Source organism: Sardina pilchardus, chromosome 20 (assembly GCF_963854185.1).
Source record: "Sardina pilchardus chromosome 20, fSarPil1.1, whole genome shotgun sequence".
Lineage (NCBI taxonomy): Eukaryota > Metazoa > Chordata > Actinopteri > Clupeiformes > Clupeidae > Sardina > Sardina pilchardus.
This window is the reverse complement of record NC_085013.1, coordinates 4415413-4429350: the sequence shown is the minus strand read 5'-3', so window position 1 is coordinate 4429350 and position 13938 is coordinate 4415413. Positions and strand designations below refer to the sequence as shown.

General features: G+C 46.8%; 1 protein-coding gene across 3 annotated transcripts in view; it reads right to left on the bottom strand.

The window, feature by feature from the left end:
* The window catches only part of mapkbp1 (mitogen-activated protein kinase binding protein 1), a 53591-nt gene that overhangs the window by 12686 nt on the left and 26967 nt on the right, over nucleotides 1-13938 (bottom strand). For all 3 annotated transcript variants that reach the window (XM_062522899.1, XM_062522900.1, XM_062522901.1), the window contains 7 exons: nucleotides 11385-11574; nucleotides 10049-10186; nucleotides 8433-8620; nucleotides 7758-7849; nucleotides 4195-4320; nucleotides 2702-2772; nucleotides 451-572 (listed from right to left, as the gene is read on the bottom strand). In XM_062522899.1, coding sequence (XP_062378883.1) covers nucleotides 451-572; nucleotides 2702-2772; nucleotides 4195-4320; nucleotides 7758-7849; nucleotides 8433-8620; nucleotides 10049-10186; nucleotides 11385-11574 — 927 coding nt within the window. The remainder of the gene's footprint in view (nucleotides 1-450; nucleotides 573-2701; nucleotides 2773-4194; nucleotides 4321-7757; nucleotides 7850-8432; nucleotides 8621-10048; nucleotides 10187-11384; nucleotides 11575-13938) is intronic.

Sequence of the window (13938 nt, the reverse complement as noted above, 5' to 3'; positions counted from 1 at the left end):
ACCCTTGCGTCCACACCACCTGAACACTAAGCTACTTCTGCAAACACACACACACACACAGACAGCAAGCCAAGGCACATTTACTCAAACACACCTCCCTAATTCTGGCACTCAGGCAGACAGACAAACACCCTGCGTGAGGGATGACACAGCCACTCCAGGGGGTGAGCACATGGACAGGCAGGCATACCCCTACACTGACACAACAAAGGGTAGATTTGAGCGCAACACAGCAAAACAAACCCAACGATGCAACAATATCCGCAAAAAGAGCTCAAACAATCAACTGTCTACCACAGACCGCCACCACACATGCAAATATACAATCAGACTAACATGTGTGTGTGTGTGTGTTGAGTGTGTGTATTTGTTTACTTTCCATTGAACTCCATGGCAAAAACAAGGAGCCAAACAAACAAACCAAACAGTGTGAGTACACAAGGAGCTCACCTTATACTGCGGTCCTGACAGCCGATGGCGGCGTATTTGTGGGTGGGATCGATGTCCATGTCATAGAGCGTCGTCTTCCTCACGATGTGATGGGTTCGTGTAAACACCGTCCCTTCGTCTGTCTGTAGAAAAAGACAAGATCAGACCACAGTAGTGTTATTACCATGGCCAGTGTCTTGTCAGTAGTCAGTGACCCTTAGAATTTACTTATCATGAATATTTATTATAACTGGCTATGAGTATGAGTAACTCAAACAGAATATCGAGTCCATTCTAATTCCAGACTATTTAATGGGTCAATATAGAAGGGGCCGCCAGTGAATGTCAATTGTTGAAACACTGACAGGATCACACACACACACACACACTCTTCAAATATAGATAATGGAGTATTAGGCAAGAGTGTGAAAATGTTTCATGCAAATATGGGTATCACATACACACACACACACACACACACACACACACACACACACACACACACACACACACACACACACACACACACACACACACACATGTGCACACACGCACACTCTCACACGCACGCACACACACACAGAATCAGAGAGAGCTTTAATTACTAAAACGAGACCAGAACGATGACCAGCAGTGCCATATCCAATTATTACATAACAGGTCACCTATTCTGTTCTCCAAGTCATTAATCTTCAATTTGAATAGATCACCTGCTAGAGATTACGTATGGATTACACGTGTAGACCAGCATCACACACACACACACACACACACACACACACACACACACACACACACACACACACACACACACGCACACCATCTACAGACTGGGAGCTCAAGACAGTGTGGTTCTCAAGGCACCAGAAGAAGCCTCGGAATGATAATAACACGCTTGCCTGAGGACCGGCGCGGACTGGAAACTAAGCGGGTCAGCAACATCTGGACCGTCGCATCGTACGATGAAAAATGAAAGCCCGTCTTTCAGCACTTTTCAAGAGAGGCACGTTTCAAGGGGGTTAACTTTTCATCGCTCCGTATCGATCCAGCAAGGATCAGTTCTGCCCTGCCCTCTATGGAATCCATGCAAACATATTTTCCCCCTTAATACCAGCCAGCCCTTATTAACAAGGCTGGAACTGCTGATTCCTACAATAGCCAAGGTTGGGCACAGAAGTGTAATCTATTTTGTAATGGGCTGTTCTGGCGTTCAGCTGCTAAAACCAGGGCTTAGCGGAAGGGGAGGCACACTGAGAAGTCAGGTAGCCCGACTGGAGAGCACCGTAAGCAGGGGGAGCCTCGGCTAAATCCCTGCTGGATTTCCCACGGGCTTTTGTAATGGAGCTGAACAGCGTTTGTTTGTTGTTATAGTTTTGGGGAGGGTTTAAAAATGCTAGTGAATGAGGCCTGATGGCAGTGTGTGTGTGTGTGTGTGTGTGTGTGTGTGTAAGAGAGAGAGACACTGAGTGACTGGAAGTGTAGAAAAGAATAACAAAATGCGTGTGTGATGTATAGTGTTTTGGTTGTGTGAGTGTGTGTGTGTATGTGTGTGAGAGTGTGTAATGTGTATGTGCCTGCCTAAGTCTGTAGTGCAGGATTTATGGTAGTCAAGCCAAATGTATGGGGCAGCCTGTGTCAGTATCTTTAACAACCTCAGACTTTAAGCACATTTTAGGGGTCAGGCCTAAACCAACAGCCCTCTGACCCTGCACGAAGCCCAGTGTGATATCTTTGACGAGTCCTCGGAGTCTGGCCCTGGACCACAGAGGCCCAGGGAAACCTCTCAGTGGCTTAATGAAGAACAACACGTTCAAACTCCAGCACTCTGCTAATGAGCTAATTTAGTAGTACACAGCGCAGCAGCCAGGAGGCATTCCCAGGCCCTAATCCTGGAGAGAAACAAACACTCAGAAATGCCGCAGGGGCAGAAGAAAAAAAAAAAAGAAAGAAAATCAGAGGTGCGTTCACATTCGGCTAACATTGGCAAATGCTTGTGGCTAACATGTTTTTTTCTGAACAGTTCAATTTGGACGATTTGGTTTCAGCATTCCATTGTAACGGTAATTGCATTGTTGCCTTCGTCAAGGTCACATCCAGCTCCACTGTATGCTCGCCAAGAACCGTCCCCCCAGGCTGTTTGCCTATGTTTGCGAATTCGAACGCAACTCGAACGGGCTGAGAGGAGGAAGTGATGTTGAAGTGATGCGTGCTGATGCGAGGGGTGTGAGGGAAGAGAGAGGGGGGGGGGGCAGCACTTGTCCTCCCTTCCTACCTTCTGAGCGGTGCGGAAGTAGATGCTCTTGTCTGCGCCACAGCTGATCATCCGTACCTTGCCGTCGTTCGCTAAAGAGACGGAGACAGGATGTTATCACGACGCCGGAGTGGGTTATCAGGACATATTTACATTGCAACAGCATCATGGAATGTGTGTGAGTGAATAGGAGAAAAAGAAAGAGAGAGAGAGAGAGAGAGGCTATACTGCAGGCCTATTCAACTAGCGGCCCGCGGGCCAGATGTGGCCCGCTTCAAATTTCCTGTGGCCCGCGTGTCTCGTCATGAGAATGAACTCGCTTTGACGGGTGTGCATAGATCTTCATGATTGGCGAGTAGCGCACTGTCGGCCCGCCCCTATTGGCCAGACTAATTCTTCCATCTTCACTCAGAGAACACAGCACATCACTACACAAACTGACATTTCCAAATGTGTAACTAGTTTTAAATGTTATCATTAAATGTTGATTAAATTACGATTTCTTACCGCCAAAGATTCTAAACCTCGAGCGTGCGCAAATCAAAAATGTTACAATCATACCCGGTCTCCGTTCCTCCGAGCCCTCGGGAAAGTTAATGAAGGAGCTGTGGTTTGTAGAATTGCCTCTTGACTTTATATTCCTTCTTTACAGCGATGGATTCGTTGCACAATAAACATGAAAGTCTCGTACTTATTGCAGAGGGTAAAATGAACGATTCTCGTTGTCAATTAGACAGAGCCATCTTCACTCCACTCGTGGGAATGTTATTGTTTGTGATTTGCGCAGGCTCGAAGTTTAGAATCTTTGGCGGTAAGAAATCGTGAAATAGATAAACAGAGGCAGAGCTGGCATTACTTTTTCTTTAAATTCAATGCTAATTATATTTGAGAGATTGGCGCTGTAGGCTACTGTGTGTGTTTGAAACACTTATGAGCCTAATTATCTTGAAGTAGGCTAGTTAAATCAACACCTTAATTTTTCCCACTGATGCATGATATGGCAGCTATCAGACATCAGGTATGAAATACTATGGTTAGCCTGGGTGTTTTCAAATACTTGTAGTTTGTGTGGCAGCCTATCACCTGCTCTGAGAAGATTTTTTTATGGATATGGATAATAGGCTATGTTCTTAGTTTCTATGCCAGTGTATACAATTCAATTGAATTAAACTGAATTTTACTCTGATTTTATCAAATATTTTTGGATACAATTATTTTGCAGCGTCTTATTTTATGCGGCCCCTGAAAACCCAGTGATTTTTCCATTCGGCCCTCTTGGTACTAAAGTTGAATAGCCCTGCTATACTGTATGCATGTGTGCATGTGTGTGTGTGTGTGTGTGTGTGTGTCTGTGAGAGAGAGAGAGAGAGAGAGACTGTGAGGAAGAGAGTTGTTATGTAAAGCATGTGTATGTTGCCAGGGTAACTCACTGGCAAAGAAGGATCTGGTGGGATGCAGAGCAAATAAATATGTGTGAGCGAGACAGGGTGTGATCGTGTGTGTGTGTGTCTAACCTGCGAAGCGCACTGCGGTGATGGATGAGGAGTGTTCGTCCAGTGTCTGCACCAGGCCATATTCACGCTCCGCATCAAGGACATGGATCAGGCGATCACGACTCGCTGTGGCCAGCAGCTTAAAACCTGCAGCGGGCAAACCCATACATCAGTAATGTGTACACACACACACACACACACGCCCGCACACACACACGCCCGCACACACACACAAAGAGCATCAGTGCACATTGTGCACAATACACACAGACACACACACACACACACACAAAGAACATGAGTTCAGTGCAGCAAACACACAGCACATATCTGTAAGAAACACATGCAGGCACACAATCACACCCACAGACCACCGAGGTCAGTCTTGCACAAACTTGCCAAAACAGCTTACACACCATTATGCTTACACCACACACACACACACACACACACACACACACACACACACACACCTTCTGTCTCCTCCGTACTTACCCACACCACCATTCACCACTTTCCCACAAGCCCCGGCCTCATAAATCACCTTTCACCCCATTCCCCCGAAACACACACTCTCTCTCTCTCTCTCTTTCTCTCTCTCTCTCTCTCTCTCTCTCTCACATACACCACAAACATTCTCCCTCTCGCATATACAGTACACTTTCATTCTCTCTCTCTCTAACACACTCTCTCTAACACACACACACACACACACACAGATGAAAGAGCCTCATTAGTAGCAGCGCTGCTCATAGTAGCCCTGTGCCCTGTGGAGAGAGGGGCCTCCACACAACAGGACCTGGTCAACACATGTGCCCACCTCACTCTGACACACTGTTTACAGTCAGCAGGCTGCTGAAACAAACCACAAACAAACGCACACACACACGCGCACACACACACACACACACAATCATTCACACTCACAGAGAAAAAAACAAACGTCTGTTCCAGACTGAGAGAAAGTAAGTGATTGTTGGCGTGAGTCAGAGAAATGAAACATATCTGCAGCATGAGTGTGTCCACTAAGTGTTCTCCTTATGCCCAGAAGTCAGAGCCCACAATTATGACTCGCTCAGACTGAGCCATATCCGGCTGGAGCGCTTCCTGACAAAACCACAACTTCCTGTGAGGAGGACACCCAGGGATGGATCACCGACATGCTACCCCACCCGGATTTAGGACACACACACACACACACACACACACACACACACACACACACACACACACACAGACATTTCACACGCTACTGGACCCAGACTTAGGACACACGTACACACACACACACACACACACACACAGACATTTCACACGCTACTGGACCCAGACTTAGGATACACGTACACACACACACACACACACACACACACACACACGTCACATTCCCTAAATCTAATTCTAAAGTCACGTTAGCCATGCCAGCAGTTCAGCTGTGACACTTGGGAATTAGATATTCCTCTTGAAGTGAGTGGAATTCAATTAGCAACGGGGCATTCCAGAGAGACTTAATTATGACCTGCACCCCTTCCCTCCATCACAGAGAGAGAGAGAGAGAGAGAGAAAGACACAAAAGAGAGAGAGCATGTGAGAAAGAGGGCAGGGAGAGTGAGAGAGAGAAGAAAAAAAAGAGAGCGTGTGAGAGAGAAAGAGAGTGGGTAACAGAGGGACAGAGAGAGAGACAGACAGACAGACAGGGAGAAAGAGAGAGAGAAAGAGAGAGACAGAGAGAGACAGAGACACAGAGAGACAAACAGGGACAGACACAGACAGAGGGGTAGACGAGGATAAAGCACGGCTGCTCCACACACACCCACACACACACTCTCCCTCTCAGGCTGCTGATGCTGATGGCTCTTCAGCAGGGTATTTATAGAGCTTCACGGATAACCCTGTTAACTGTGCTGATGGCCAGCCGCCGCACTGGACGCTACAGATGTGACAGCCACTTACATAAACCTGCTCAAAGTCAACACACACACACACACACACACACACAGAGACACACAGAGACACACACACACACACACACACAGAGACACACACACACACACACCACACACACCACACACACCACACACACCACACACACCACACACACACACACACACACACACACCACACACACACACAACACACACACACACACACCACACACACACACACACACGCTCCACAACATCAGAATACAAATCCAAGACCCCAGTGTAGGGGCAGAGAGGTGTTTTTAATAAGGTGTGCAGTGGGGTGGTGGTGGCTAGCGCGATAAGGTGCTAATGTGAACAGATGTGTGGGAGTTAATAAGGAGGGCCAGAGGCCCAGCATTGTTCTTGGCTCCTGCCCCTCTCTGCTCCAGTGCACGGAGCCAGCAGTCTGAGGGAATTAGCCACACGTATTATGATAATAACATTACTACTTATGACATGTATGGCTTGGCAGATAAGCACTCCCTCGCCTGCCTGTGAGTGTGAGTGTGTGCGTTCGCTCACGCACAAGTGTGTGTGAGTGTGCACGTGAGTCAGCCAAGTGCATGTCCATGTGACAGGGAGTGTGTGTGTGTGGGTGTGTGTGTGTGTGTGTGTGTGTGTGTGTGTGTGTGTTTGTCTCTGTGAGTGAGTATGATATCTACAATCTTGTGTGTAGAGACAAAAGAGGCTTGCGAGCGGTGGCCTTTAGCCAGAACACAGTCTCAGTTGCTCTCAATAATGTTCCTAAGAGTGCCTCTCTTCAACTGAAATTGTGCTTTAACGTAATTACTTTTTGTAGATAGAGGCAAACCAGCCGTGCGGTGTAGCGCTATGAAAAGCAGGACAGATTGTATAGTGTAAAAAAACGGAAAAGTGCGTAAAAGTGCACTCTTGAGGAGGTGTAAAATGTAATTACATTTCACAGCCTCTTCACTACAGCTGCCACTAAGAATACCACATGAACCAGAATCAGAGAGAGAGAGAGAGAGAGAGAGAGAAAGAGAGAGAGAGAGAGAGGGGTGACTGAGTGGTTATGACAGAGGGGACCAAATGAAGGCTAAGAGTGACAGAGTGTGAAAATGTCTGTGATGGTGGATGGATCAAACAGGGAATGTGTGACCAGCAGAAAGACAGTAGAGGAGAGAGAGGAGAGAGAGGGAGGGAGAGAGAGAGAGAGAGAGAGAGAGAGAGAGAGAGAGAAAAAGAAAAGCAAGCAAAGAGCAATGGGCAGCCACTTTGTGAGCATCTGTCTGGTATCAGACCTAAATTAACTTGGTCGCTGAGCAAAGGGCGTCCATATTTAAAGTACAGCTCCTCAGGGAAGATAGGCCTACTTACTGTACACACACCCACAGCACACTGACATACTGAGAATATGCACACACACATACAAACACACACACACCCTTTCTGACCAAAATAATCTACACAAATTCTTTCACACTCTTACCTATTCTTATCTGTTCTCCGCCAAGGTCACTGGCTCACGTTCACCATACAACCACTTCTAATAATAACACCTGCCAAGTGACTAAATACAAATCCCACACACACACACACACACACGTACGCACGCAGGCACGCACCTTACTGTACTCTGCACATGAGCCCACTGACCTGTTTCTGGTTTGGAATACTCCAGGCACAGGATCTCAGAGTCGTGGGCCTGAACGTTCATGATCTCCTCCATGCACTCCAGCTCATGGATCCTGCAAAACAACACACACACACACAACTAGTTAGGGGCGCAGGGGTGCACACACACACAACTAGTTAGGAGTGCAAACAAATACGCGCACACACATACAAATAAATAGCTCTGTTTGTCTTACACTAGACAAAGACAGAGAGCTATTTGTTCTCAAAAAACACATATAGCCTCTTGCATTTTCACTCTCACTCTCACTCACACACATACACACACACACACACTGTGACCTGCTGTGTTAAATCAGGAACACCTCATAAAGACACTTGAAATGGAACTAAGTGACCTTGCAGTAATCTGCACACACCACTGGAGCATAAAGCACACATTAAAACACGCTGAGACTCCTGTTTCGAACTTAACACCTCACAAACATCACTCACTCTCTCTCTCTCTCTCTCACTCTCTCACACACACAAACACACACACACACACACAGACACACACACACATCAACTCTCTGGAGAGCAATTAACAGGAATCACTCTGATGCAGAGGCACCGTGGCATAATGTGGAACTTCTTGTTGTCGTTTATGTTTTATTTTTTTGGGTTCCCCCATGTTGTGGCCAGTTGCCATTATACCTCAAGGTGCCGTTGCGGTCCCCGGAGGCCAGGTGCTGTCCGTCGGGGCTGACGCACATGGTCCTGATGCCCGTGCGGTTCTCGGACGTCTGCGGGTCGGCTTTCTCCGTGTTGCTGCTGCTCATGGTGCAGTCGGGGTCCAGCAGCGCCGACGTGCTGTTGTCCATGTAGATGACCTTCTGCAGGTCCTGCACCAAACACACGCAAGCGGCAGCTTTAGGGACCATTTGTGGTTCACACTTCACATGCACCACAAAAATGCATGTCCTGCATGAGGATATGGCTGCTCCATCCAAAGGCAACCATAATTCAACACGTTACAAATACATTGCTCTGATGGCTTATAGATGCTTCACATCAGACCAGTCAGATATGATCATAACTGGTTCCACTTTTTCTGTCAAATTTTCCAAGTTTTCAGTGTAACAAGCACAGCTCTATGGGAGGAAAGTAATATGCTATGGTTTCCCATTTTGGATCAGCTGAATCAGGTGTGTGCTGTGAGACCAAGAGGAGAGTGAGGGACTTAGGGGTCAGAGAGAGGAACTATCATCTGTGTGGTGTGTGCTACAGGTCAGATGGACAGAAAGAGGCAGAGAGTCAAGGTCAAAAGCTCTGAGGTCAGAAGGGTGTCTGTGTAATCCATGTGATGAGCAGGCTGAAACACTTCAAGGGAACACATGTCAATGTCCACGTAGTGAACTCTGAGTCTATTGACGGATTATTGATTGGGTGAGAAATGCTAAAAAAAAAGGCAGATGGAAAGTCACATTCCCTGGTGCTCTTTTGCTCTTTGGGGGAAAAATCAATAGCTCTCTCGGTCACATGACTTTTTCAACTTTTTCCTCTTCCCCTTTTCTTTTTGACCTCCAGAATCTAGGATCTTGGTCCCCTAGATTAGCTGAAACAGCAAGAAAGAAGATAAAAGTCCCGTCTGGTCTGAGATGCACTCTCTAGTCTAGGATGAAGACCTACCGCATCCTTTTAGAGCACTTTGGGCATGAAAAATGCACCGTATAAATACTTCATACTTCCAGATCCCTAAATTATGGCTCTCTTCCTCTGGTCTAGTCTGGGTGTTCCAGACAGCAGGCTGTCACAGGTCAGACCATGTCAGGTCATGCATTTTAACTCTGACCACATAACTATGTTCTTGATCTCCAGGAGGAACCAGGAGATTGTGGCCTGCATCTTTTCAGTTCTGTTTTAACTAATATATACACTGTTAGTCCCATCAGATGTGAAATATCAGTGTAGATCTACAGACAGGGGCCACCTCCTTGAGCATACACCAGATGTGCCTAAATGGCCGTTCACACAAAGAACGATAACTATAAACAAATATAATTCTCGTTAATATGAGTGACAACGTTCACACATAAACTATAACGACATGGAGAACGATATCGTTGGGGATCACTTTCAGAGCGATTTTGAGAACGATAAATAGGCTAACAACCAATCAGAACCCATCACATTTTAGCCATCACATTCATTAACAGGTTGGTCAGTGTGGACGCCTTTATCATTATGGATATAGTTATCGTTTGTGGTGTGAATGCCCCTTAACACTGTGGTCAGCAGGTGGTCAGGCGGTCGGGCCTGCGGTCACTCACGTTGCTGATGAGGTTGCGGCTGAGACTGGCGTTGTGGGCGTCCGTGTTCCACTGGCGGACCGTGTTGTCCGAGGAGCAGGTGAGGAAGGAGCCCAGGGGCATACATGGCTGCTCACCGTCTTTGGGCTCTGGGTACATCTGAGGACACGTGACGACAGACATCCCATAAACACACAATACACAGTATATACACGTACTGTACATATACATATCATGTCATATTAATGTACACTGATATTACATTCGACAGTTCATCAAAGTGGACATTTCTCAGGAAAATGCTTCCTTGAACGTACAATCATGTTTTTCTACTGAGGTAAAAAAAGGTAAGCTGGTAGCTACTGTTAGGTGAAGGTGTGAGGTGTGAATTCAGAGCAGCCTGTAAATGCCACAGCGCTCCTTAGGATCTATAATTTATCATTTCTATAATGTAGGTCATATGTGGATGACAAGCGTGATCAGGTTGGGGGGAAACGAGGCAACTCCACGAGGCCAGTGGCCAATAACATGTATAATACATCATCTAGGCCGAGTAACTAGGCTAACGACTAACTCTTCCCTTCAGTCCTCTCTGTATGAGTAGCATAACCAGGTCATAAACATGTCCTGGAAATGTTATTGCAGTAGCCATCTTCCCCCATTAGCGACCACGCCCGTCAGTGGCCAGTCATATCTGGGTTCATAATACATGTTATAGATTCATTTTAGGAATGTTGTTCTTAAAGTTGGTTAATTAGTACAGATCATTTATGGCATCTCATCGTCTAAAGGCTGTTAAAACCATTACAGATAATGGGAATATACCTTTGCAATGGCACGCTGCTCTGCTTGCCACAGTAACCAATAACAGTTTATGGCAGTCACTGGATCTTGCACGTGCTGCTAATTAACCTTGTGTCAAGCAAACACCATCAACTCACTGACATACATTTGTCATTCTTTCGCTTACCCTCTATGTCTACCTGACACAGACACACACACAGACACAAACACACACACACAGATACACACAAACACACACAGACACACACACACACACACACACATAGAGTCCTCTCTCACACCTCCGTGCCAGACACCGTGTTGCCCTGGGAGGGCCTGGGGAGTTGCCCATGGAGTTACGCCAATTTCCCGGAGTCTCCCACCTCCAGGGCAAGACGTGAGGACTGGGGCATGCACTTTCACATTCTTCACCAGTCCTGTGGGCATCCAGGTTCTTGTGAATAAACCCCACAAAATCAACACCTACGCCCGCCTACACACACCCACACACACACACGCCCGCCCACACACGCCCCCACACACACACGGCAGCGGTCAGATGAGTGTGGCCTACCTCCACGCTCCACACGCAGGCGGAGTGGTACAGGGCCGAGTAGACCTTGCCCACTTTCCTCAGGTCCCTGACGTCCCACACGTACAGGCTGTGGTCGTTGTAGACGCACGAGAGCCAGCGGTTGGTCGGGTCATACGACACGGCCACCGTGTCCGGGTACCGCGCGTCCGGCTTGTAGGAGAACAGGTGGCTGATGGGAAGATGGGAAAGAAAGAAACTATATTTTTTCAAACCGTCTTGTGAATCTGAACATTCAATCATTTCTTTTCTCACTCGATAACTGTCAAAGTTGACATAAAATTAGGTTGAAATGAAATGATTATGAAATCGCTGCTCTCTCGCTTTGAATGAATAGAAAGTTTGCATTGGACAATGTAAAATGTGGAGTAATCACTAATGGTAAGGTACCCGAGTGGGGATGTCCTGGGGCACTGCCACTCATGGATGCCTCTCGTCTCCTCAGATATTAATAAATAGCTTTACCGGATCTAACTGTTGACTGTATAATACACAACATTTCACAAACAGAAATAGTGACTGTGTACTACCCCCGGATAAAAATGACTAATGAAGTGGGCACCATGTTGATGGCACAGTTCCATGACGCCTAAAAGGGACTGTAGCACCATAACTAAGTGTTTGTGTCTAATGTTCTCACTAAACCAAACAATGTCAAGAGCTGTTAAGTAAGAGGACTGCAGCATTGAGAGCCGTCTATTGTTGAATAGCTGCACAACTGCACTGAAGGTTCAGCTGGCTTGCAATTGCAGATGGAATGTTTCTGTGGGACATGAAAATCCGTCCGCAGCTGAGAAGCTCGACCATGTTGTGTCAAACACTCTGTGGCATGCACTGACCTGACACACACACACACACACACACACACACACACACACACACACACACACACACACACACACACACACACACACACACACACACACACACACAGATGTGCACACATAAGGCACGAAGGCCTGTCACGCACACACAAACACACACATGCACACACACACACACACACACACACACACACACACACCCACACGAAGAAAGACAGAGAGAGAGAGAGAAAACAAAGGAAAAGATCCAAACAAAACAATCTGCATATTTATGAGCAGTGCTTGCATGTTCCTGTCAAGCAGACATCTTATGAAGGGCCTCCAGAGGAAAAGGAGTCGGGCCAAAGCCACAGATGGACCTGCATTCAGCACACGTCCAGGCTACAGATTCATACGGCAATACATAACCCAAGCACATCAACAAAAGGAAGCAGGCAAGAGAAGGAGAGAGAGAGAGAGAGAGAGAGAGAGAGAGAGAGAGAGAGAGAGAGAAGAGGGAGGAAATTGCTTTTCTTTCCTGACAGGGCTCTGACAAGCCTTTTTTTTTGCATATGCACGATGGCACGAGATGTGAGCTGGATAGCATGCAGCCCACTTCACTCCGGTCCGGTCAGGAGCGCTGTCTCAGCACTGGCCAGAGACACAAGGCTGCTCTGGGCTACAATGGAGCCATTTGTCATTGCCAGTGTATAATCTCGGTGACATTTCGAGTGGATAGCCACAACATTGATAAAAGAAAAGCCCCACAGCCAGATACACAATGCAGTGGACAGGGAGAGGCACTGGAGAAAGGAGGGGAGCTTACTGTGATCACTGATCAGGACTTCAGATGGCATTCTTGAAATGTGATATATCTGACAGCACAATGCACTCAAACGCAACAGAAAACGCTTCAAATCACGGCAGTCTTTGCAAACCTTTGACCTTCCATGCACTGAATATTTCATAACAACAACAAAACACGTACTTGAGTGAAGTGAAGTTCCGTGAGGGCCTTTAAAAGGAGCTCAACAGGATCTCGCAGTATGCATGGAACATACTAAAACTAGGTCTCAGTTTTCACCGTGAGTCAGCAGAGGTGGTCAGGCCTGTTTCACCTGCCTTAATCTTTCATCACCGGCAACAGCCAGAGGAGCACGACAGACATCAGCTACAATGTCGCATGTCACATTTCCCGAACAGAGGCCAGGGGAAGGTGTACTCCCCCACACTGTTACATTAGGAAGTCTTAATCACACACTGGAGCTTCAGCTCGTTTTCTTAGTGAAGAAGGTTGGTGGCTCCAGGGTATATTTACACTGCAATGGTAGCACCTCCTCCACCACAGTGTGTTTCACTGAGTGAGCAGCTCAAACATTCCCCACAGCATTCTTTGCTAGAAAACTAAACTATGGTTGGCAGCTACCTTGACGCTACTGAGAGATTTCACAACTGACAGCTGATTTCGTAACTGGAACCATTCGAGGCAGTGCTTGAAAACATGCACACAATTAGTTTTTTTTAACCAAGCACATTCCCATGTGTTTACTTACACCGAGGACTTAAAGCAAGCAAGGAATATATCTGTGCCGGAAGCTATCAGATATTTTTGAAGCTGTACAAAGTCATATATAACTGCCTAATTTCAAATCTTTAAAAACCAAGACCATGCCTGAATTCAGGCACTGTACCTGAAGACTGTAAGCCCTGTATGCCAGGTGTGTTGGTGTGTA